The sequence below is a fragment of the Filicampus tigris genome, chromosome 14 (assembly GCF_054856515.1).
Source record: "Filicampus tigris isolate MCC_2025a chromosome 14, RoL_Ftig_1.0, whole genome shotgun sequence".
In the NCBI taxonomy this organism is placed as follows: Eukaryota; Metazoa; Chordata; class Actinopteri; order Syngnathiformes; family Syngnathidae; genus Filicampus; species Filicampus tigris.
The window spans coordinates 1,614,990-1,642,500 of NC_141230.1; the positions used below are offsets into that span (position 1 = coordinate 1,614,990).

Below are 27,511 nucleotides of genomic sequence, written 5' to 3' on the forward strand. Positions count from 1 at the left end.
AACACAATCGCCACAGTATTTTGAATATTATAGACATTACATTTTTTCCTCCCGGTAGACGTTCACTGTAGAGAAAACGCTAAATGTGGCTTAATGTTAGAAAACTACAACCAGTCGCCACCAAAATTAATGTGTACATCTCTACCAATGCCCACATCAATGTCTGAAAATATCAAAACATTTTTATGAGACATTACCATCTTCCTCTCCACAGGTGCGCACTCAAGTTAAATGCGGAAAATGTTGCTATTGAGGTTGCTATTGAAGGTGGAGTGCTATGGGATGCTATCGAATATTGCAGCCGGAATCACTGACAGAAGTTTAACTCTTGTATGGTGTTTGCGGGTCTATGGGACACAATTCATAAGTGCGATCTAACAAAGGTAAAGGGCAAATATTAACATATTATAAATATTCATATAAATATAAATATTTGCTGTTCCTATGACTTACAATTGGGATGTAGTAATCATCTGTTGAGTATTTTAATAGAAAATTATTTGATTGTGTTGTTTTGAAAACCCAAAACTCGAGCGGGTCCACCAGACCCATCAACACTGGCTGAGTTACAAATATACGTACACCATACAAGGGTTACATCAGAGGTGGATCGGCCTATAGGTGGGTACTATCCTCCCCCTTGAAAAAAGGCGAATGACAGACGACGGAAGGGTACGCTGCAGACGGATGATGAATAATTTTTAATAAAATGCCCAGCTCTGAGCATAACCCTTATCTCTTACCTTCTTTCAATGAAAATTCCTTGAATTCTTGTAAACTCAACTTGTAAACTCAAGGACAATGAGAAAATAAATTAATAAGAAGGTAAATAAGAGTATACTACATTAATAGCAATTGGGAAAACAAAATTATATTTAATTTTGCTGTATGCTGTACCTGCGTGCTCTCATAGGGGGAGTGTGGTGCCATGCAAGGATGGAGTGCACACTTAGAATGAGAACAGAATAAGTTGTGATTAAACTGTATTATGATAACGCATTTTTCACAGATTGGGAAGAATTTGTGCTTTTGAGTAGCGTTATGTTACCTGTTTGTATGTGTGTCCACAGCGTTTGTGTGTGAGTATCATTTCGAAGACGATGCTAATTTCTCGTTGGCATTTGAATGGGATCCTCCATTAACTTTAGCATTAGCGCAAGTGATGTTTTAAAAACGAAGCATATTTACGTATACAGTGTGTGTAATTATATTTGTTGCGTGTTTAGTTTAACAGTAAACACATGTTAAAGCACCCTCAGGGACGGCTGAATCAAATACGCTACATGCTTGCTATGCAAGCCACATGGTGTAGGGACGTGACAAGAATTTTTTATTTTTTTTTCCATCAAGACCAATCACCAGAGAGAGCTGGAATAAAGGAACAAAACTCTGTTTGAATGTTGTCAATATGTTAATTAAGGGAGCTTTGACATTTTAAGGTTAAAAAAGCGTGCAAAAATGTTGGTAACTTTCTCCATTGTTACAATAGAATAGCCTATGACTGAGTGTCTGTGCTAAACGGTGTGCAGCTGTTTGGGGACATGTAAGAGCAAAGAGAGCATTTTGAGTGAAGATAAGCATGCCAAGTGTGCCATAAAAGCCATTTCTGCAGTGCAACCACCGTCTGCCTGTTGTTTGTCTGGCTACTGGAGACTACCACACCATGCTGGCAATGGACAGCTTGCTTAATCTGGTGGTTGGCTCCCCCTGAGGCATGTGTTTCCAAGGTTTTAACTTAAGTGCCATTTGACATTTATTCAAGTGTCACGATTGAAAAGTGCATAAGCTGTTCCAGTAACTGTTCCTGATACACAGAAGTGCAATAAATAAAACTCCATTCACAAATCTCAACTTTAAGGACCTCAAATGTTCCACAAGTATGTTATAGAACGTGCAAAAGGTATCGAAAGTATTGATACTTCATCAACATATCGATATGAAAGTATCAATCATAAAAAGTATCACGATACATCACGATACAATATTTTTTTTCCCAGCCCTACTATCTATACTATGACTCACAGATAAAATCAAGTACTTGTAAGTGTCATGTATGGAATACTTCTCAACAGGAATTCAAGCCACAAATCCACTTTAAAAGTTGGCAACTTGGCAAACAAGGGATGGAAAGCGAGACCATCCTTGCTTTATTTATAGGTGGAACAGCGCGATACAAATCAAAGACCATTTACCATTTATTTAAGACGTTAGTGTTGTGATACATCAAATTTTAGAACCAATATTATGCGCTGCACTTATTGTTTTCAAAGTCTGACCACTGCGCTGAAGTATCTGTATTTGTTTTTTTATTCATTTATTTCTTTAAATATTTTTAAATTATTATTTATTATTGTTATTCATAAAAAACTAAAACCAATAAAAACTAACAAACCCACTCTGAAAACTATTTAAAATGTACTAAATTAGAAAAAAAAACCCCAACACCCTCAAAATAAAATAAAAACAAACTATAATGAAAACTCCAAAGCTATTTAGACTGTAATCTACACCTGGCACAGTGTGATTGGAGCTGGGCATTGGGCATCTGTGCTGTCATACAATACAATTTTATTTATATAGCGCATTTCATAACAGCTAGAACTGTAACAAAGCACTTTACAAACAATACAATAAATAAAACAAATACAATAAAAGGCTGTGATACATAAATTAATAAATATAGATATAAATAATATATAAAATATGAATAAAAATGGAAATCAATAAAGCCAATAATTGACATAAAACACTATATACAATTGACACCGGAAAAGAGCCAAAAATTTCAGGTCTGATCAAAAGCCAGAGAAAAGAAATGTGTCTTCAACCGGCTTTTAAAAATGGACAGACTTAACAACCAATGGGAGGTCATTCCAGAGGGAAGTCATTCCAGAGGGAAGGGAACAGCAACAGAAAAGGCTCGATCCCCTCTGAGGCTCCGCTTGGTCATCGGCACCTCGAGCAGCGCCTGGTCCGTAGACCTAAGGCTGCGGGAAGGAGTGGAGGAGCTCGGAGAGATACGCCGGGGCGAGGCCATTTATTGATTTAAAGACAAATAGGAGAATCTTAAATTGGACCCTGAAATGCACTTGGAGCTAGTGAAGGGAGGCCGGAATTGGTGTTATATGCTCCATCTTCCGAGCTCCAGTTACTAGACGGGCAGCAGCATTTTGGACCAACTGGAGACGTTTGAGGGGAGACTGGCTGACTCCAAAATAAAGTGCATTACAGTAATCTAACTGATATGTAACAAAGGCATGGATGACTGTTTCTAAGTGCTGATGGGAAAGTAGGGGCTATACCTTAGCCAGCTGTCTAAGGTGAAAGAAGCTCGACTTTACAACAGCGCTGATTTGCTGGTCCTGGTCCAATTTAAGATCACTGTCCATTTTGGAACCCAAGTTTAAGACTGTCGGCTTTAGATATGAAGCCAGGGTGTCACGATCACGTGCCCAGAACTCCAAAACCCCAAAGCAGAGCCAAACAAAACTTATACAATGCTTTATTAAACCAAGGGAGCACGCAAACGTGAGCAAGGAGGAATAAATTCAAACAAAGAACAACATCAGCATAAGGCTGACGCGATAACACGAAAAACCAGTGGATGGGCAGAGCACAGTGGAAACTAAAAGCCGGAAGAAGAGACAACAACACTAAAGGGAAATTAATGTAACAGAAGTGCAGCAAAAGATTAACAAAGGAACTCAGCCCAATTGGGAGAAAGACAGATGAGTGCAATAAACAATAAAAGTCAAAAAGACAGAATCTAAACCAGAGTGGTTGAGAAACAAAAGAAAACAAACCTAATCTAGAATTACCAAAACCGGAATTACTTACGTGTAACAAAGTTAAAGGTCAACAGGTGAGATGGAGAAGAGCCACTGGGAACAAACACCACAACTTCTGTTTTCTTTTCATTGAAATTTAGGAAATTTAGTGACATCCAGTCTTTGATGTCCGCTAGGCAACACAAAAGAGGTCTTATCGAAAGTGCGTCTTTTTTGCTCAGCGGGATATAGATTTGACAGTCGTCCGCGTAGCAGTGGAAGGAAATACCGTGTTTTCTAAGGATCGAACCCAGGGGCAGCAAATGCAATGTGGAACACCATACGATAGAGGGCCAGAGCGGGACTCAGAGGAACCTAGGCTAACAGAAAAAGTCCTGCTAGCTAGATAGGATCTAAACCACTCTAGGGTGCATCCACTAATGCCCACTTGGTGTTTCAAGTGAGTCAAAAGAATATTGTGGTCTACCGTATCAAAAGCTGCAGTTAAATCCAACAAAACGAGACATACGCGGTCTCCAGTGTCATTTGCCAGGAGGATGTCATTAAAAACACATAGCAGGGCTAACTCTGTGCTATGCATCTTCTTGAAGCCTGACTGGAAAACTTCCATGACATTGTGTTCATCCAAGTAAAATCTTATCTGTGAGTGCAATGGGTGTAAAATTTGATAGCACAGCTTGATCAAGGCCAATTTTTTTCAGCAGGGGTTGCACTACAGCATGCTTAAACTGTTGGGGGACCACACCAGAAGACAGGCTGCTGTTGATAATGGCCAAAACTGATTTACCAAATCTCCTTAAAGAAGTGTGGAGGAATGGAGTCATAAGTGGAGTCCGATGGTTTCATATGGCAAACCAATTCCTCCAAAAATGTCAAAGAAACCGGCTCAAACGATTTGAACACTGCTCAACCATGAACTTGGACAGAGGGGTCGAATGTGGCGTTCGAAACAAGAGCCAGTGCTGTAGCAACCTTGTCATTGAAAAACTGCAAGAATTTATCGCACATTTCAGGGGACGAGTCCGTGCAAGTCGGTTGACGGGGCTTCAGCACAGAATCAATTGTTTTAAACAGGGCACGTGGATTTTGGTGATTTGTGAATCAGACATGACAAATGGTCTCTCTTGGACTCCTTCACCTTTATCTGGTAACGACACCAGCAGTCCTTTAAGATTTCATAAGCGACCTGCAGACTGTCTTTTTTCCACCTGCATTCAGCTCTGCGTCATTCTTGTTTAGCTGTGCGAGTGCTCTCATTAAACCATGGCCCCGGTCTAATTTTTTGCCGCATATTTTTTTAATGGAGCCACGCAGTCCAAAATATTTAGGCAATATGTATGGAACCAAGTGCTGAGCTCCTCTGTGTTTGAAGAGGGAACACAAAGCTGATCAAAGGCATCAGCGAACTGATTAGCAGTGAGGTGGTTAAAAACCCGGCCCGTGCGCACGCTAGCATTAGCTCAGATAGCACTGGAAAACGTTACATCAAAGAGCACAGTCACATGATCATAAAGCACCTTGTCCAAAACTTTCAGTTTTGAGACCGATAGACCAAAAGAAAGGACAAGGTCTAATGTATGTCCGTGCTTGTGAGTGGAGCCAGACACGCACTGCACCAAATTGAAAGAGTCAATGAGTCTTAAAAAGTCCTTTGCCAGTGTTTTTTCAGGACAGCACATGTGAATATTAAAGTCCCCCATGAACAGGATGCAATCATATCGCAGCATGATTTCGGCAAGAAGACTTGAAAAGTCATTCAGAAACTCCTTGTTGTATTTGGGAGGATGGTTTATAACAGCTCAGAGCAGAGGGATGGCACTGGCAACTTCAAAGAAAGTGCCCTCAAAGCTGCTGAACGATGTGGCGAATATACATTGATTACATTTAAATTTGTTTTTAAAAACGGTCGCCGTTCCTCCACCTCGCCTTGAAGTTCTCGGCGCATCCAAGTAAGAGCATGCAGGCGGTAATAGTTCAAGCATCGCACTGCACTCACCAGCGCCAGTCCAAGTCTCCGTCAGGCAGAGGAAATCCAAGTTGTTGGAAAGAAATAGCTCCCTCAGGATGAACGATTTGTTCGTCAACGACCGGGCGTTCAACAACGCTATCCTTGTGGGAGCATCAGCAGCAGCAGGTGTGCGTGTCACCTCCTGTAAGCTATTTTGTCTGGGTGTGTGATGGCTTGCCATGTATTATATATACAGTACTGTATAACATTTTCTGGACTAAAAGCCACTCCTTTATATAAGCCGCACCCACTCTATTTAAAAAAAAAAATGAAGAAAAAGAAAAAAAACATATGAGCCAATCTATCTATGTTGAAAAAATTGCTATTTACTGCATTTACAGAATGATTTTGAACTGTAAATGTACATATACCTGAACAGATTCTTTCCTAACAGTGCCTTTTAACACGGCAGCAACTTTGCTGATTAAAACGGAACTGAACCAAGACAAAATAAAGGCCTTATATTCATTTCACTGTCCGCTGCCACTCCAATTTGTATTGTATTGTAATTCCAGTTAGAACGCCCCTAATTAACGTCTTCTCTCTGTCTTTCAGGTCCTGCAACCTCAAATCATGAAGACCAATACGAACATGGTAACTTTGCCAGACCTGAAATCTTGGACAATGTACTGTGTTCGGGTCCAGTCACGTTCTGATCGTCCCAATAAGAGCAGCAAATTTAACTTGCCAAATTGCATTCAGACTCATGGTAACTATTTTTTTTTTTAATAACTGTGGAACCACCCCTCAAACACACACATACACCCCCCCCCCCCCCCCACACACACACACACACACGCACACGCACACAATTGCATCCGAAATCAGACTGTCAATATTCTCCTGAGGTAAACTTAACAAATGTAACTCTTTGAAAAAAAACGAAAATAGAGTCCACCTATTGTTCTTACTACTGTGCAGATACAAATGACAGCATGTACTGTACTCGATGAACATTGGCATGACATGACATAAAAGTGCACAGTGATCATTTTTGTTTCTGCTTTTCAACAGGCCCTATCCTTTGGTGGCAAACTGTTGTGTACTTCTTGGGCTCTTTTGTGATGGCTTACGCAGTTGTGCTGCTCCTCTTGTATGTTCTCTTTAGCTGTTACAAGACATTCAAGGAAACGTTCTATCCCTTGATCCAGCTTCCACCATTTTTCCTGAAGGTATGGAGGCAATACAAAAAAATGAATACAGAAAAGAAATATTTTCTAACACAAGATGTACATTTTTGATTGTTCCTTCAAATGATTCTATCACAAACGCGCACATTTATCGTATGATTATTTTAATGAGACACTCCATCCATCCATTCTATCGTTTATCCTAGTGAGGTCCGTGACTGAGCTGGACCCTATCCCATCTAACTTGGGGGTAAAAAGCAGACTACACCCTGGACTAGTCAAGTCAATACATATGTTAACATGATGTGGGTTCCCCGACACCCTGGTTTATATGGTACCGGGCTGCAAAGAAAGATTAACCTTGTTTAAAATTGTTTACAGTTGACCCCTGCTTAACTTCAATTTATGATCATGGTGGTGCTTGTTGTCTGGGCAGAATTTATATAACCGACTTTAACCCATTATGGCCATCGAGCGCATAACCACGTTTCTACCAATAGAGCCGGGAGCGGTGTTGAGTCTTTCTACCATTAAAGCCGGGAGAGTGTACATGTCTTTTTATTTTTTTTAATCCAATTCTCAGTCTCTTAGCCAATAAAATGCATCAGAATATACACGTGACGGTGTCGTGAGACCGCGGATGATGTCCCGAAATTTTTTAGGGCCATAATGCCGACGCAGACGATCTCGGGAGCTCTGAAATCAGTGACGGCAGTGAAAAAGACGACGCGCTTGGACGAAGAATTGGAGCGTCTTGAACCAGCAGTCCTGCAATAGTCCCGCCCCTTCACGTCAAAATTGTTGTCCACCTTTTTCAACAACCCATACAAAGTTAACTTAGTGGTTATAAAGTCTACGCACTCCTGCTGCAATGCTAGCTTTTTGTGACATTAAAAAATGACACCAAGATAAATCATTTCAAAACTTTACTCCACTATTAATGTGTCCTATAATCCTACAACTCAATTGAAAAAAAGGAAAACTTTTTGAGAGGGGGAATAAAAATAAACAGATTGAGTTTGCACAAGTGTGCACGCAATCTTATAATTGGGTATGCAGCCAACACGTCAAATTTGTCCAAACATTTGAAGGACAACCATGCGGATTTGTTCCGCGACTTCTGTCAAGAACGACAGGTGAGAATGTTGTTCACCAGTTCACTACACTATAATGTCAATGAAATTAGTTTAAAGCTCCTCCCAGCCCAGTCGTAAACCTTCAGCAGCTCAAATACAGAGAGGTAAAACATGTCCAGGGGATGAAATTAAGATGTTTTATTTGCCAAATGGAGTGATATTTGTATTTGTTTAGTCATTTATAAAGACCAGTGGTCTGAAAAAACAAATTCAAACCCATCATATATTTCCTGTGTAGAAGCTGTTAATAAAATATTGTAAAGAGACACATTGTGATTGCCTTGATAGAAAATCAATTTAGACAGACCAACATATGAAAACGTAATTCTAACAAATAACAATTTTATATTACTGTTTTGTCTGGTTAAAAAATAAAATCAGTTTTTCTAGTAGAAATTTTCAGTTGTTAGGTAAGCCAAAAAAGACACTTTCAACCCCTGAACATGTTCATGGTTAAATAAATAAAATATATTTTTTAAAATGTAATTACATTCTTATAATATTCAAGTAACCAGATTAAGGCATAAAGGCAGCGCATTATGTAAATGAAATATTATATTGAAATGCGCTTTTGTAAAACATTTTATCAGCCTGCAATATCTAATCTTATCCTAGATGATATAATGAGCCTCAATTTATTTTTCTAGTTATGTCCCTTTAATGTTTCATGTATAGTTTCAAAACACAAACCCTTTTAGTAATAAGAACAAGTAAACTAAAGCAATGACAGTCAAATTAAAATGATCATGTTAATACTGTACCTTCTCCCTCCACCAACAACAGAAGTCTAGTGCTACTGGCTCAGAGAGGGTGACACCACCCACTCATAAGCAACCTACTCTCCAAGATGTCTTTCAACAGCATATGAAGTACCCAAAGGACAGCAAAGATGCTAAAAGGCTCAACAGGGCAGTTGCAGAGTTTATCTGTAATGATCAAGTGCCAATATATTCAGTCGAGAAAGTTATTGAAGTTATTGTTCCCAAAGTCTGTTTTAAAATAAAGGAATGCTAGCTTTTTGTGACATTAAAAAATGACAGCATTGACATTTGAATGTTTAACCTGTTTGCAAGAACTATTGAAAAGTACCGAAACATATTGGTATCAGTATCGAAACAGAAATTTGGTATCGTGACAACTCCAATGCCCAACATACAGTATCTTTACGAAATATGGCCAAAAAGTTCAACCATGGATTCATCAGACCTTGACACATTTCCCATGGAAATTTTTATTGTGCATTTATGGTTGGAATTTTGGGGGAAATTATTTATCGTGATCTCATTTTTTATTGTAAAAACCTGGCAATTGAATGGGAGAGTGCAGTTACATCACTATACCTGCATATTGAAAGTGTACAAGCGTGTGTGTGTTTGTGTGAGTGAGTCAGTGAGTGAGTGAGTGAGTGAGATGGCAGTAGTTACGTCTCGCTTTGTCAGTTCTGTTGTCTAAAACGGCGACCGAGCGCCACCACAATGCAAATACACATTGCTACTCTTGTCCACTTCAACCTGTGAAAGTATAAAAGTGTTCTGCACAATAGTTTGGATCTATTGACAGCAAACGTGAGCTCATCATGATCACCTCACAAAATCAAAAATACCGTGGCAATTGCTTCACACAAGCTGAATCGGACAATTGCATGAATGAGCACACGAACCTCGACTGGTTATATTTCGGACATTTAGCTACGCTAAAATGGTGTCAACTCTCAGAAGGCAGATGGCGGCTGGGAGCGAGCAGCAGGTGGCCATCAGGCAAGCATGGATCTTTATCCCTCCCTGGCTAACAGTAAGATAACGGCACAGTTAATAGCAACAACTAGCTTTAGGTCGTTAAAACAAAAGGCGTTAGCACAACAACATTAGCTCCTTACTGTCCGTCCAGCCTGCGTCGATCTTCATGTCGCGGGGTTGCCGCCCAAGCAGTCGCGTGTGTTGTCCCGACACCGCACGGCTTCGGCGTGAGAATGAGCTAAGACCTCATCGAACACCGGAGCTGTCTTGAATGTGCGAATCATCGCGGAGCGGCATGGGCTTTCAGCCCAGTGTGGCCGCATTGGAACACACCATTTCGGCTGTTACGTTCCAAATTGGACGGCGTGTTGTAGGTCGAAAAACTGGGGCGATTCCTCATCCAAATAAATGTGCACGTCCACTTATTCCCACTTCAGTCTCTGTAAACATCCTGACTGGTGTTTAATGCCTCGCCCGTCCTAATCGTGATCAGCAAAGAAGCCGTGATTTTTAATTTTTTTGCAAAGCAGTGTGCGCTCGTCCCAGCATAAATCTATGTAGCTCTACTCATTTCCTCATTCTCATTTAAATCAGCCACGGAGAGGTTAATCCTTTTGATATGTTGAAGTGGGCATTTGTAGGGATGTCCACATAAATTTTGGTGCCAATTGATCGCCGTTTTCTGACGTTATAAGCAATGAAAGTACAATGATTGACCCAAAAATAGAACCCTGTGGAACACACACGGTAGGGGGCGCAGCCATTTGCCTCATTAACAAGAGACGTTATTCATGGAGTCACTTATTTCCTAATTTCTCCCAAATAAATTGATAAAATAGAAAATGACAACTATTTTAATTTTCCTTATCAAAAAATATATAAAACGAACTTGTTAATGAAAACATGGCCATCCCGGCCCAACTATCCCTTTAAATTCAACTCTTAAGCAGTCCCTGAAGCCCAGTTAGACATTTTATTAACACCTTTGTCTACTGACAACTCACAGTGACATACGAAGGGAGTTTGGCCATTTCTATGCTGGAGAGGAGATGAAAATACTCAGGTTAGCAGCTTGGCAACAAATAAATAGATTTAAAATTAGTCCAAAGTAATTAATGCAAATGAATGGATGGATGGTTGGAAAACCCCCTTGTTATGCCGCTTGACCGCGTACGGCGAGGGATCCTGGAGGTTAAAGTGAATTATTTCAACCCGCGTTGGTATCGTTTGAAATAAAGCGCTTTGGACAACATATAGTGGAGACCACAGGTGTCAAATTCAAGGCCCGGGGGCCAGATCCGTCTTGCCACATTATTTAATGCCTTATCCCTGATTACACACACAAGAAAGGCTGTTTCTGTCAGTCAGCGTAATGGTGTCCTGACTCCTGTGGCATAATCCATGGTATTACATGTGGACTGCCTATAGACTGCCCTGTAGTCTACACAGTAACAACTGTAGGGAGCGCACATGAAGTGTTGTGCAGGCAGTTCATAAAGGTGGCTCCGTGGTATAATTCAGAAAACAGGTCAGCGGTGATTGGTTGTTGTGAGCAGTTGTGATGTCATTTTCAGTCGACAGAAGACAAAATGTCCGCCCACAGAGATGACTAAAAACGAGTGCCTTTTGCTGGCTTTAAATAGAGATCTTGGGGTAAAATATACATTTTTTTTTTTTTAATCAATCACATTTTATTTATATAGCACTTTTCATACATAAAAATGCAACTCAAAGTGCTTTAAAACATTCAAAGCAAAACATAGAATTATCTTCAATCAAAAGAAAAGATAAATTATTTAAAAGTTGTTGAAAGCCAAACTAAAAAGGTGTGTCTTGAGCTTCCTCTTAAAAATATCAACAGTCTCTGCAGACCTGACATCCTCTGGCAGGCTATTCCAAAGGTGAGGACCAAAACGGCTGAATGCAGCCTCGCCATGCATTTTGGTCCTCACCCTTGGAATAAATAAAAGGCCGGCGCCAGAGGACCTCAGGATCCGCGAGGGCTGGTATGATAAAAGCAAATCAGATAAATAAGATGGCCCAAGACAATTAACACATTTATAAACTAATAAAAGTACTTTAAAATCGATCCTGAAACACACAGGGAGCCAATGCAGCAATTTCAAAACTGGCGTAATGTGCTCCCGCCCTCTGGTTCTCGTCAGCACCCGAGCGGCTGAATTCTGCAGTAGTTGCAGTGGTGTAATGCTCTTTTTCGGGAGGCCAGAGAGCAGGGCATTACAGTAATCTAAACGACAGGAAATAAAGGCATGCATCAGCACTTCCGTGTTAGCCTGAGAGAGAAACGGGCGGACTCTGGCGATATTCTTAAGGTGATAAAAACCAATCTTGGTTACATTTTTAATATGAGGAATAAAACTGAGCTCAGAGTCAAAAATGACGCCAAGGTTCTTCACACAGTGTGAGGGATTAAAAATGTGTAGTTTTGGTAAAAGCTTCTCTCTCTGACCTTCGGGACCGATAACTAAAACCTCAGTCTTGTCCTGATTGAGCTGTAGGAAATTATCTGCCATCCATGACTTGATATCTAAAATGCAATTTAAAAGGGTATCAATGGGTCCTGTGTCATCAGGAGACACGGCAATATACAGCTGCGTGTCATCAGCATAGCTGTGAAAGCTGATGCCGTGTCCCCTGATGACATCCCCGAGGGGAAGCATATAAAGATTAAAAAGTAGGGGGCCTAAAATCGAACCTTGAGGAACCCCACATTTAATTTCATGAGTTTTAGAGGAACAAGTATCCATACTTACAAAGAAATATCGGTCTGTGAGATAGGAATAAAACCAGTCAAAAACAGTACCAGAGATGCCCACTAGATTTTTAAGTCTATTTAATAAATACCATTCAAGTATGCCATTATGTCTATTTGTCTTCCCAGTATACTCTTGACTCCCTTGGATCTGATCTTCCCTGTCTCCTATCCATGGAATCCAAAGCTGAACTCTTTTGTGATAAAGTCACAATATGCCCAAAGGCCATGGAACATCACAGTCATTCCTCAAAAGTTCCACCGATGTCCCCTTTTGGTCTGGAGCCTGCTAGTAGGTCCAAGTAAGTTCACTTTGCATTGATTTTACATAGTGATCGTTCAAGGCTAAATGATTATGTTAACGTAAACACAAACAAGCAGCCACATCAACTGAATGTTGAAATGCTGTGGTCTCTATTGTATTGGGGCTTGCGGTGCAAACTGGAGCCTTCAGTGGGGACTTAAGCGACCGAATCCACCTCTTAATACCACCACTATCATGTTGGACTTTTACAAAATAACAGACAATATACAATATAATAGAACTACAGGAAGTCGTCAATTTATAAACGAGTTCCGTTCCTACACTGGCGATGTAACACGAATTTCCGTGTATGTCGGATTTCACCGTTAAAGTCAAAATTTATGTCAAAATACTTTAATATAAAAAAATTAGAATACATTAAAATAAAAAGCATAAGATGCTGTACTTAGCGTTACTGCTGAGAGATGGATAGAGAAGAAGGAGAGGAAGGCGAAACCCAGCGCCAATACACAAACACAGGTAAACAAGCTCAGAGACGCAGCACAAAAGCACACTTTTGGAGCGAGCAGGAAGGACTGGCTGCTTCATTCATTGTGGTGAATGACTCCAAACCTACAATATCATTTAACAGGACAAAAACATTAAATAAAATACATCATATTCATCAGAGATGCTGATTTGTGTCTTTCCTTCTCTGAGCTACAGTAGTTAATTAACTAACTCTGTAATCAGAGCTAGCTAGTAATCGCCAGAGCTGGGCATTTTACAAAAAATTGAGTGTCTGTTATTCATCATCCGTCTGCAGTGTGGGAACCCTTCCGTCCTCCATCATTCGCCTTTTTTTCCGGCAGGGAAAAAAAAAATACCCTTCTATAGGCTGGTCCGCCTCTAATTTTAAATGGGCTTCTTTTGGCGATTCTGACTAAACTTTCACTCGCACCACCACTCCCCTATGAGATGAGATGAAGCATCGATACTTTCAGTCAACTGTACCGGCACGTACCAACACTTCATATATATAAATAAAATTGTATTGTATTGTATTGTATTGTATTGTATTGTATTCATTAGTAATCATTTACTCTATGGCGCTATCAAGTGGTCAATGAAATGTACTATAATCCTGCTGTACAGTGGCAAGTATAGCAGATGAAATCGTGAAATGCTTTTAAGTGTTATGAAAGAATGTCCCAAGATGGCGAAATTAAGATTAATGAATCATTGAGGCCAATTTGGTTTGCACATGGTTTTAAGCTATCTATGGCATCATCAAGCAGTCAGACAGAATTGTACAAAGAATGAAATAAGATTATAGGCTTCACACTAAACTACCATAAGTAGCAGTATTGCAGTTTTAGCACTAGGTGTGTAGTGCAAACATGGAGTAAATATAAACGTAACATAATTCGCACAATGTTGATGAATAACCATGAATAAATTTTCAAATACAGATCTATGAAGGATCGATCATACAACCTCCTGGTCAATAGGCGGCGCCCTTACCACTATGCCAAACAAGCATGTAGTTATGCCTGCTGCGAAATTTCCAAAATGTGTATATAATAAAAATGACTAAAGACTGCAAAACGGCTACTTGAGCACTCAAGTATTCTTTTCTAACGCACAGTGTGACTCCCTAACTCGCCACCTATCTTTAAGATCATTACAAACGCTGGCAATGCAAAGAGGTGCAAGGTCTCCAGTGCTATGAGGCAACGATACGTTGAATGATCCAATGGCGTCATCTGCAAAAACCGAGGCCTTGTTAGTCATTAGTCACGTGATTTTTTTTTTTTTGGGACCTGATACACGCTCAGAATCCGGGTTTCATTTGGCACGCCCACTGTTGCTCAAGATGTGCTCGAAGCCCCGCTTCATTTAGCCCATCACTAGTTCACACGCCAAACCAGAAGACCACTTTCTGAATCAGTCAGGTGGTACGGTGCTTCGGAAAGATTCTAACGTCAATGATTACATCATCAAACCACGCTCCAAACCACACTTCACCTGGATTTTTGCTGATTACTTGGCACACACTTTGAAGCCTCGATGCAGACCCTAACATCACTATTGTTAATAAACGCAAGTTCATTGACTAATTCCTCCTTAATCCATAGTAGATGCAACGATAGGTAAGCGTACCAAATAGGACATTGTGTTACAACATTATGTGAAACGCACACTGTAACAGGTGTATGCTAACTGCTGCAAGTTTACAGACACGACTGTGCCTCTGTCAGAAATGAAATCAGGCATAAGCCACAACTTACTTCCCTTTTTAAATGATCGGGCATCACCATCGTGCTGCCATGAAAGGCAGGTTTGCATTGTATTGAGTATATTTGGTGAAATTTGGTGCGCCATACCGTTCGGATTCTGTTGCCAACAAGAGTTAGAGTTTACACTACTTTACCCACAATGCTTCTGTTTACATGACAGATGACCCGGATTACCACTACTGCGCATGTGCGTTGCAAAAACCCAAGCAGCCAACAGGACAAGCGTGAGACGAAGCAGTTTCAAGAGAAAAACAATGCGGCAACTAAATATATACAGTGATCACTGTATATATTTATATATACTCGCTACTTCGCGCTTCAACTTTCGCGCCCTCAGTGCATTGCGGATTTTTCAGAAGCATTCATAAATTAAAAATGAAACAACACAGCCATATCGGGAGCTATATTGCAGAAAGACGCATTATTTCAAAGTTATGAGTTGACTCTGAGGCTTTGCACATACTCGCAGGCACTCATAAAAGGCGGTGACTGGTTCCCAGCGCGACATCGACCAACGAGAGCACAAGTGGATTTACTTTTTCCAGACACTGTACTGTACATGAACTGACTCGGTGCGCGTCATCGCAGCCTCTCGCTTAGTCGCGTCCACTATTCAAATGTGCCATTGATTTAGTCAGAGTCAAGCCTGATACTTTCTCCTCCATATTTGTAATGATGTGTTTGCTCTAAGAAAGTTTTGTAAAAATCGGATAGTACAGTGCGCTGCGCTCACGGCCGGCCAGCGACACGGACGACTTAAGACATCGCCAAATAAAGTGTGAAAGGGTTTGTTACTTTTGTCTTAGGTTGTCTTAAAACAGCTTAACTTAACTACAATCACATGTTGCATTTCATCCAAAGGACTTTATTGATGTTGTTGTGCAAAGATAAAGTTAATGCGTGATCCCCCAGCGGCCATGCTTCTTCTTCGTTTTTGAAATTAAGTAGGACGAGAACAAGAAGAAAAAGCAGGCGAAGAAGAATGATGGAAGAAGAAGAAGCGGCCGCTTTTACTTTCACTTTTCACAACGGCGGCAAGCGTTTTAAAGTGCAGGATTGGTTAAATTACACTATGGCATTCTAGTTAAGGTAAGTCAATTTTATGATAAAAATTAAAACTTTATCTTACTTTTTAGCGAACGTTCCGTCGTGCTCATCAGCTGCCGCGGTCGGTCGAAGCTAAATTCTGATCACAGCCTGCAAGCTTGGTATTTATATTCTTCATTTTGCATTTTTATAGTTAAATTGATTGTTTAACAAGTATTTAGAAGTGTGGGAACCATGTTGGGGTTCGCAACAGCGTAACAGAGGCGCAAATCCCCCAAAATGAAACAGTACAATAAATAGCATATAAAATAATAATAATAATCATCATAAGTCCGACTCTACTTTGCGGGTATCACTTATCACGGCGGGTTCTGTCCTCCCATTAACCGCGATGAATGAGGGATCACTGTAAATATACAGAGTCAGGCAAAATGATCTGACACATTTGTAGGTTAAATAAAAGGCAAAGAAACAAAAAAGTGTTTTTTATTTTCGAAAAGTACATATAATGCCATTCTGTTTCATTATGTTGTGGCGGTGCAAGGTCGGCCGGTTGATTTTCGTTTCAATGCAGATCCAGTAACTCTGAAGTTGGTAACCCATACAAGATCCTGTTTCGAGCTGGTACAGGATCATGTCTACCAAGATTGAAGTGCAAACGGAACGCTCGTTGTGTTGCAGTTACAGATTCGTTTGTTTTGATAAATGTTTCTACAATGAAAGCGCGATGCTCACCAGCCAATTCATAGCAGCAACTGAAAAAGACACGAAAAACAATGGCATTATAAAGAAGCAAAGCAAAATGGCATTATATGAAAAAAATGGCATATGTACTTTTTGAAAATAAAAACACTTTTTTGTTTCTTTGCCTTTTATTTAACCGAAAAATGTGTCAGATCATTTTGCCTGACCATATATAAGTAAACAACGCCTTGACAATTTTGATCGTCAACGTTGTCGTGATCAGTCGACTAATGTTGGCAGCCCTAGTTGGAACATGGCAGCCAGCTATGGCCTTGGTTGACATTTCTTCCTAATGTCCAGTTTTTCTTGAGAAGTCATTTTTGATTAAAAATGTCCGACATTCATCTGCCTCAGTCACCCATTGCACAAATTGCAAGATTTAGCTCTGATCAACCTGTCAGTGGTTGGAAAAATAGAAGCTGAACTTTGGTTTTTACTCGTTGCTACGATCCCTCCTCGAGATGGCAAGAAGGAGGGGTCTAGGTGTGAGAGTTGGAAGGGGTAGATGAAAAGTGCACGAACAAAAAAACTGGCCAGTATAACACCACACTAAACTAAACTACAACAACAAAGAAATTAGGTGATCACCCCGAACCCCAACTGCCCTAGTGGACACACGAATGAATAATTACTGAGCAATGACTGGTTGAATTTATGGCGAAAACGAATGGTTAGTGTGGCTACAGAAAAGGATACATGAAGGCTATTGCGAATTTGTTGCACTAAACAAAAGACAGTGGTTACAAACACAAAATACCAGGGACTGACTGCATCACCCACAGTTAGCCCCAAACACCAGCAACCCAGTCCCTCTTAAACTGGTGCTGGTCAACACACCTGAAAGTAATTAACTAAATTGGTTACTCTCCCCTGCTCTGGTTGGATGGCTAAACTGGTGACGAAGGCAATCAGGGCAGAGCAGGGGAGAGCACCCACACACACACACAACTTAAAACGGCCACGACACAACGTGGGCTGTAACACTCGTCTTTTCACAGTCCAGCCATTCAATCCCAGGAATTTATTTATATATTTTTTCAAATGTTTTCTAAAATGTCTGAAGGTCTGAAAATGTCTGGCAGTGAAGGAGTTAATCACTCATGCACTACCAGGCTTATGACAGCATTCGGCTAAACATAATTTTGAAGTGACACCAAATGGAAGGAAAAGATATCCTGTCACCCAGTCCCAGTCATATCTTTTTCAAAACCTGCTGTGAAGCAAAAAGTTGTCAACGAAAACAGACATTTTCAGGAAAAACAGGAGATGCAATGTTTGTTCTGGACATGGGCAGACCAACTTCTTGAATACAATGAAAAAATTGCGGTACTCAAGAAATCACATCATTTCTCATCTAGACATGCTGAGCAGTATGCAAAGTACAATGGCGATGAGAAGGAGGATCAGCTCACCAATAATCTTGTTCACGTTCTGCAGAACCGCTCATGTTCTGAACTGATATTAATTAATTAAGATAAGATTACGTTTCAGAAGATTGGATTTGTTGTACTCATTTGAATACTTGAACAACTTTTTTGTGGAATACAAAGGCACACTCAAACTCTATCTCCAGCGGCCCCCACATACAATAGATTTCGTCTCCACAACAAAATTTACAATCAACCTGGGTAGATGAACAAGGATTTTTTTTTTTATTCATTCCAATGCATTGAAGACACCATCCTTTGGGCCTTCTTCAGTTTGGTAGTTATCAAGCACTTATGAAGCACGTTTCTTCTCAAATATAATTTGTCACTAGTTAAAAGTAATTAGATTACTGTCATTACGGTCTCCAAATGTAATGCGTTACAACTACTCGTGCATTGCTTATAAGTTATTTTCACTAAATCCCCACAGCAATTTGACAGCAATTCATTAAAGCAATTTTTTGGGGGGGTGAGCGACAGTTATCTGTCGAATAGTAAACTTGGCTGCTACTTTGTGGCTGTCGCTTAAAATAAAATTACAGTTCACAATCGTTGGGGATATGGAGGTGTTAAAGAAGTTAAATAAGTCTGAACTAATCGATACAACACATATAGTGACCAGTGGAAAACAATTGTGAATTACATGAATCAGAATCAAGATTTTTGTTCAGAGAAAAATATATCCTGAACTGCCGTGATAACATATTTTATTGATGTCACACTTACAGCAATAATATTCAGTATACTGTATAAGTTATAAAGAAGTGTGTTATGTTCTGTGTTCCTTACAGTGCTCTGTACAGTCATCAGGACATAAGGAGAAGCAGAGACTCTGAAGAAGAAAGAAGGCAGCAAATGCCAGCAACAGCAGCTCAACAGCAGTCAATACTCCTTAAGGGCCTGCCAAGGCCCTGTTGACTTATATCTTGCGAAAATGCACGATATGACTCCGGGGCATGATAGTCAATGTGGGATTACAGTTGAAGGTTTTACAGACCTGTGTGTCTGAAGATATGCAATGGACCATGACATATTTTCCCCAAAATGTTGCCATACATTTAGGAGGGTCTCCTTTATAGAAATTGTGGTGTGTTTATGATATGTAGAAAAATATGGAATTTATTTTTTCTAGTTGTCCCAAGCACATCAAGGGCAGAGTATGGAGGTCTCAAATAAAAAAAATCCAACCACATTGTCTTCTGCTTATCCAAATGTGTAGTGGGGGCAGCAATTTAAGCAGAGAAGCGCAGCCACATCTAGCACTTCTCTGAGACATTCCCAGGCCAACCGGAAGACATACTATCTCCAGTGTTTCCTGGATCTTGCCCGGGGCCTCTTCCTAGTGATACGTGCCCAGAACACCTGCCAGGGAGGCGACCAGGAGGCATTCTGATCTGATGCCAGAGCCACCTCATCTGGCTACTCCCGACGTAGAGGAGCAGCGGCTCTACTCTGAGCCCCTCTCAGATGAGTGAGAGCCTCTCACCCTATCTCCAAGGGAAGCCCAGACACTCTGCGGAGAAACGCATTTTGGCTGCTTGTATCCGCGATCTTGTTTTTTTTGGGGGGGGGGTCACAACCCACAACTTGTGACTATAGGTGAGGGTAGGAATGTAGATCAACTGGTAAATGGAGAGCTTTGCCGTTTGGCTCAGCTCCTTCATCACAGCTGATCGATACAGAGTCCGTATCACTGTGGATGGCTACTAGACACCTGTCGATGTCCCGCTCTATTCTTCGCTCACACATGAACAAGACCCCAAGACAATTGTAACTCCTCCTATTTGGGCAAGGTCTCGTCCCCCACCTAGAGGGGGCACTCCACCCTTTTTCAATTGAGGACCAAGGTCTTATATTTAGGGTGTTCATGTTCATCCCAACCGCATCACATTTTGATGCGAACAGCTACAGCGACAGTTGAAGATCTGGGCTTGATGAACCCAACGACCACATCATCTGCAAAAAGCAGAGACGTAAAACTGAGTTCACCAAAATTAGATCCCCAACACAAATTCTGTTCATAAAGATAATGAACAGAATCTGTGAAAAAGGGAAGAATCCTTGATCGAGAATTATCACTGGAAATGAATCTAACTTATTGCCGTCAGTTCAAAGTCTCACAGTGGTCTGACAGTGGTCGTACTGGTCGTACATGAACCGAACCGAACAGCCCGTATCAGGAGCACCCCTCACAAAACTCCCCAAGGACACAGTCGAGCACTGGTTGAGTGAACTCCCATTCACCTTCAGAAGCGTGCTGAGGGCGTAGAGTTGGTCCACGGCTCCAATCCACATTTGCTTCTGAATCTGAGATTCGAGTTCCTGACGGATCATCCGCTCCAGAACCTCTGAATAGACCTTACCTGGGAGGCAGAGGAGTGTGATCTCCCTGTAGTTGGAACATGCACACCCTCCAATCCCCTTTTTCAAAAGGGGGACCACCACGATGGTCTATCAATACGGAGACACTGTAACCGATTTCCATGTGATGTTGCAGAGGCGTGTCAACCAGGACAGCCCCACAAAATCTAGAGACTTTACGTCCGGGTGGATGAGATCCACCGAGCCCTGCCACCGAGGACCTTTGTAACCACCTCGGTGACTTCAACTCCAAAGATAAGAAAGCCTGCCACAGAGTCCCCAGAATGCTTCCTCAAAGGAAGGCATGTTGTTATAATTGAGCAAGTCTTCAAAGTATTCTCACAAATAACTCATCCCAAGTTGATGTCAACAGCACCCCATCCCTAATATACACAGTGTTGACGGTGCATTAATTCCGCCTCCTGAGATGTTGATGGTGGACCAGAATTTCCTCAAAGGTGTCTGGAAGTTGTGCTCCATGGCCTCACCAAACTCCTCACAAGACCAAGTTTTTGCTTTCGCGACTCCTGAAGCTGCGTTCCCGTTCCACAGGCCAAAAAGGCCTAATAAGACACCTTCAGTTGACGGTATCCCTAACCTCTGGTGTCCACCAACATATTTGAGGATTGCTGCCATGAGGGGCCTTCCGCTCACAGCTTGCCCGCCCGCCCGCCCCAACAATGGAGGCACATTGAACATGGTTCAACTCAGACTCAATGTCCCTCACCTCTCCCGGAATGAGGGCGAAGTTCTGCCAGAGGTGGGAGCTAAAACTCCATCTGACAGGGGACTCTGCCAAACATTCCTAACAGACCCTCACAATGCTTCTGGGTCTGCCAGGTTAATCTACCCCCACCATCTGAGCCAACACACCATCAGGTGGCGTTCAGTGAACAGTTCTGCCTGCCCCTTTAGCCGAGTGTCCGATGCACACAAGTCTGATGACAAGACCATCTTTATTTATTTTTATTTAGAATTTTGAATTTTATGTTTATATGGTTCAGTTGCCTTACAATTTTGATTCTTATAGAATCTGCATGTATCTGTTTATTGTCACCTTGTTTCTATGCCAAATGTTTGAATCTATTAGAGTATTAAAATATTTTGGAAAATTGACTTTTTCATGCTTATTATAACAAACAGTTGAGTCTCTGAGAGTCTGCCCATCCATCAAGTGTGAAATTAAACAATCTAGTCAGTCTGTAGTTATCTACCGGTTTCTGAAAATGTACCTGTGAATATGACTTGTCTGCGATGAGTCAATTGAAATCTGGACAGCACTCCACTTTCTCAGGATGGTCTCTAGGATGGAGTCCTTCTTGATGAAGATGAATCGGATGTACAGTATTTTTCAAAAGCTTGGCTGTGCTCCAGACTGTAGAAGGCTGACATGGGTATTGTCGCCAAGCCCTATTCTTTAAACTTACTGCTACGAAACACTGGGGCATATTAACGTAGTAAAACCACCCACACATTGAGTTTTTCCGTCAATGATTTGGGAAGCAGCGGCTGAAGGACTACAACTTCAAAGATAAAAAGTAAGCAGAGCTGCAGTGTTGGCACGTATTAGCCTTAGTTAACAGTGTTACCAGCAATAGCTTTTATAGATCACTTTTTTTTGTCCAAGTCACTTGATTTTGGCTCCCTGCCGACACCGTATCCCAGACTAATACCTCAGCAATGCATTTAGAAGAAAAAAAGAGGGCGTCACCAATTTTTAATTTGAATAAACATACCCCAACATGATAACTTTTTTATGTAAGCTAGGGGTGCGTGGTATATATGGTACTGTATACTCAATAAATCAGGGGTAGGGAACTCCGGTTCCTCGAGAGTCATATCCTGCCTGTTTTGGATTTCTCTACTACTACAACACACCTGATTTAAATAATCAGCTCATCACCATGCTCGGTAGTGAAACGATCCTGATCATTTGAGTCAGGTGTGTTGGAGTAGGGAGGGATCCAACACAGGCAGGAAATGGCTCTCGAAGAACCAGAGTTCCTTACCCCAGCAATAAAGGTTATGAATCTGCCCCAAGGTAGAGATCTGGACCTGACGGCCAATTGCGGCCATTCATTTTGAGTACGTCTTTGTATCTCCCTCCCTACTTTCTCCTCAGTGTGACAGTCAGAAATGAATACTATATTGTATGGTCTGTTTCAAGACAAAGTTGAAATAGACCTCCATGAAATAAAGTAAGTTTACAATGTCCATTTTATTTCTTGAAGAAGTGAGCAATTGATATTGACATTTGGGCTAATTTGTTTTATAAAAGTATTTAAAAAAAAAAAAAAAAGCATGTTGCGGAGCTGCAAAACAATATATATTGTTCATACGTTGTTAGGGAAATCACTGAACGCAAAGATGCCATGCCCGTAACACTGATTGTTCCGGGTATTTACAAAAAAGAATCTCCGTCCGACATGAACAGCTCACTCTGATATTGGACAGTCATCATTTGCAGATTGCCCTGCGACTGGCTGGCGACCAGTTCGGGGTGTAGTCTGCCTTCGCCCGTTGACGGCTGGGTTAGGCTCCAGCACCTCCCCGCGACCCTGTATAGGAAGATGACATGACATGACATCATTTGCAGATGATGAAACTTTATGGAAGAGAGGCAAGAATATTGAATTTATCAAAAGATACAAAGAGCAGCAGAGATGGTCGGGAAATAGCCATGCAATAACGATTCAAATTTTCTGTTGAAAAGACTAAGGTAGTGACGGTGACAAGGACCACAGAAGTGTCTATAAAGATGTATGGAAAGCAATTAGAAGAAATTCAGTCTTTTCCTTTTTTAGGAGGTACTTTTGATGACATGAAACAAGGTTTCAGATGGCAAATCAATGATTTACTTCAAGGGTCGGCAACCTTTCACATTCAGAGCCATTTTGATCCGGTTTCCACTAAAAAGAGAGCACTGGGAGCCGCAAACACTTTTTGTCATTAACCTCCAAAAAACGCCACCTTGTTTGAGTTCCCAGGCACCGCTTTGTTCAAGTTGTATAATACTTTGTATTGCTATTGCACACTCACGTCCACATATTACTACCCACAAAGTACATCGGTCGGTAATGGGACAGATTAAAAAAGACTACTACTGAGGGAATCTTATTGGATTTATACATTAAGAGCCACAGAGTTTTGTGGTCTCAATGGCGAACTGGGTTTTATTCCTTTCCTTTAAGGTCTTATATTGTCAATTGTGATTTATTTGTAGTAGTTGTTTTTGAAATGTTGCCGATTGGATGTTTTGCACCAGCTGACTGCATGTGTCCAGCCCACATTAGACCATGTGGCCTACTTGTATAAAAGCAGTGCCATGCTAGTCCACTCGAGCTTGCCCTGACGAAGGCCTACCAAGAGTACAAAAACCAAGCCGGCGACATCCGCGTTCTTCCAAGTCCGCGCTCATGTCAAGCCCCCATCGTGCCCCCAGCCTTTGAAACATCACACCAGCAAACACACCTGCCCAATACAATGCAATACAACACATCTTCATTTTGGCTACAACACATTGCAAAACGCCTTCTTACTGGTTTAAAGCCATGAGTGATGCAGTAAATAAAACAATGATCCAACTAACCTGGTCTAAAGTTCATAGTAAAATGAAACTGACACGTGTGGGGGGCTTTGGCCGCCTTATGACCACGTCACACGCATGAGGGACGATTAGTGGGCCGGACTTTTTTGATTTTGGCAAATGGCTGTGGACCAACCACATCTTCAGGTTATTAGACTGATTCAGCCTGGAGATGCCATCAAGTCTGCTCCAGCCTCACTTAAAAACAATTGAATCACCAGAGGACCCTGACAATTGGATTTTACAAGGACATGCTAGGACTCAGGAAGACCCAAAATACTGATAAGGAGCCACTTGTCGTCACCTGAAAACCTATCCAGACAACGGATGTGGATTCGAACGGCCTTAAAACAGACTTCATGGAGCCTGCCCGTGATTTTCGTTAGGCATATCCGTGATTTAAAGATTCCTATCCGTAATAGTAAAAGGCATATCCGTGATTAAAGATTTGTATCCGAAATAGTAATAATTTGTGAGTACAAATCAAAATTGTGAGGGTTTGACTTCTTTTCTTGAGAGTACAAATCAAAATTGTGAGGGTTTGAATTTTGTGAGTACGAATCAAAATTGAGAGAGTTTGACTTCTTTTCTTGTGAGTACGAATAAAAACTGTCAGTGCCATTGTTTTGTGAATACAACTCTCGCCTCTACGACTACGAATCTTCATTATGCACGAATTGCTGGCTGAGGACGAATCACTCTTGTGACAGCACAAATTTGCACAATATGCAAATTAGGATGACGTCAGGCAGAACAGGCAAGTCCCAAGGGGAGCCAATCGATCCGCGATTCCTCTCCCCGCGCATGCGTAGATAAGAAAACTAAGATGGCGAACGCGAGCGGATCGGACGGCGCTTCCAGCGGCTCAGGAGACGCATCTTCACAGCAGTTAAAGTCAGCAACGTGTATATCCAATTGATTAATATGCATGTATAGTGAAGACATATCACAAAGGGCTATTTTGTTATTCTGTGAACTAGTTTATACTGAAATGTAGTGACACAAGTGAGGTTTATCCGCTTTAACATCTTACTGATTGTTGTTATCGTCCTTAAATTTTTTTTGGTACAAATATTACATATTCATAAATACAGTATACCGTTTGTAGACACTGAGTGTGTGTTGTGTATATTTTTTATGAGTTGGTAGTGTAATATCTTCGGATATTAATAAATATATGCACACACGTCAGCTTCATCGGAATTGGCTTTAATGCAGGTGACTTAACATTAAAACAGGGCTGACTGGGAGTTCACGCTACGTCTCCTCGGTAACTCTGGCATATCCAAAGCACCAGCAGTCTTTATTGGTACCTAGTTGTAGAATATTTGAGTCTCTATACAACATCTAGTATGCATAATAAGAGCAAATTATGAATACGCCCCATGGAGCAAACTTGTGATTGTGTATTCCTAGAAAAATATATGAAATGTCACTGTGTGTTTTATATGCATCAAATTATAGTTTGTCAGGACACTGAAAAAAAACCCCGTTGAATTTACTCTATTTTATTTTGACAAGTGGTTGCATGATATAAAACCATCTGAATCATATTAACATCTCTTTTTCTTCTGTAGTTTCTTCATTCTGAGCAAATCAGCCCAGCTGCAGCACTTTGTAAACCACCCCCGAAGTCCACTGCAGTATCATCAGAACCTCTATCTGTTCAGCATACCCCATTACGTTTTCTCCAGAAATGATTTTAATAGATCCACTGTAAATGTCCTGGATGAAACGATTTACTCCAGCCCAGACTCAAGTGTCAAATAGGGCTGTCACAAACGATTATTTTGCTAGTCGACTATTCACCAACAGAAGTTGTGATTAGTTGACTAATCGGATCATATGTAAATTGCGGCATAACCGCACCAGCAAGCTGCTGCTCTTATATGACTATCAGTATCTTACAGGGAGAGATCTTTAAGGTATTGTACAAAAGAATAAAGACAAGATAATAGTACATTCAACTTGCACTAACCTGTGCAGGTTGTACCAGGATTCCTGACTTGTTTTTAGTGGAGTACCAGTAATTGAAATTGAATTGTGACCGTAAAGATTTTATTGCTGAATGTTTAGTGCATTTTAAAATGGAACCAAAAAACAATACACTATTCTGAGTTGCACTAATACTATGAAACTACCTATAAATACTAAAGGAAATACCGGATTTGTAAACATATTTCACCCTTCCTCGGCACCAATCATTTTTTCTCCAGCAGGAGATGAGGCATTTTTAAGAGAAAGATTTGCGCCAAATAATTTGAGAGCGGCTATTGTTAACATGGTGTTGTGAATCGATTCTAATTTCTTTTATTTATTTTTTTTAATCGATGCATATCTTAGGCAGTTTAAATTGATTTAAGATGAATCGTTACATCCGTAGAAAATGTATCAAACAATGTGTTAATTCTTCATGTGTGGTGTCAGAAATCAGACTTCAACTGATTGAAACTGATGTACATAAATACAATTTCACACACAAAAAGTATTGCCTGTTCATAGTGTCCAATGATATTGAATAATAAATGTTATGCCTACAAATAATATACTCAGTGAAATAATTGTCTATTATACTCTGATGTGTTGTATAATTATGAAATTTAGTACTCATGATTTTGTCATGTATTTTAATTTCTATGTTGTCATTTTCTCATGGCTCTGTTTCAATCAAAGTACTAATGCTAACAGTGAAACGCATCATTAGATTGCAATCTATCGCCGTAAGCCTGAGTCCAAAGCTATTTGAGACAGAACGACGTTATGAAAAACATATGAATCAATTGGATATACACGTTGCTGACATTAGATGCTGTGAAGATGCGTCTCCTGAGCCGCTGGAAGCGCCGTCCGATCCGCTCGTGTTCGCCATCTTAGTTTTCATATATACGCATGCGCAGGAAGAGGAATCGCGGATCGATTAGCTCCCCTTGGGACTTGCCTGTGTTCTGCGTGACGTCATCCTAATTTGCATGTTGTGCAGATTCGTGCACTCACAAAAGTGATTTGTCCTCAGCCGGCAATTCGTGCGTAGTGAAGACTTGTAGTCGTAGAAGCGAGAGTTGTATTCACAAGACAATGGGGCTCAGTTTTTATTCGTACTCACAAGAAAAGAAGTCAAACGCTCACAATTTTGGTGGGCGGGGGTTGTTGGGCGTTTGTGGGCGGACACCTCACCCCCTCAACCTTTTTCTTAAAGAGATAAAAAGGCCTGGCCTTTGTCTCCCTCTCTCT

At 40.8% G+C, this 27,511-nt stretch overlaps 1 protein-coding gene across 1 annotated transcript in view; it reads left to right on the forward strand.

Annotated features, from left to right (window-relative positions):
• Nucleotides 1-21,810, forward strand: part of LOC147136045 (interferon alpha/beta receptor 1a-like) — a 63,903-nt gene extending 42,093 nt beyond the window's left edge. Inside the window, exons 6-9 of the mRNA XM_086051936.1 lie at nucleotides 6,352-6,505; nucleotides 6,811-6,968; nucleotides 12,701-12,873; nucleotides 19,125-21,810. Coding sequence (XP_085908062.1) covers nucleotides 6,352-6,505; nucleotides 6,811-6,968; nucleotides 12,701-12,873; nucleotides 19,125-19,251 — 612 coding nt within the window. The 3' untranslated portion in view covers nucleotides 19,252-21,810. The remainder of the gene's footprint in view (nucleotides 1-6,351; nucleotides 6,506-6,810; nucleotides 6,969-12,700; nucleotides 12,874-19,124) is intronic.
• The last annotated feature ends 5,701 nt before the right edge of the window (nucleotides 21,811-27,511 follow it).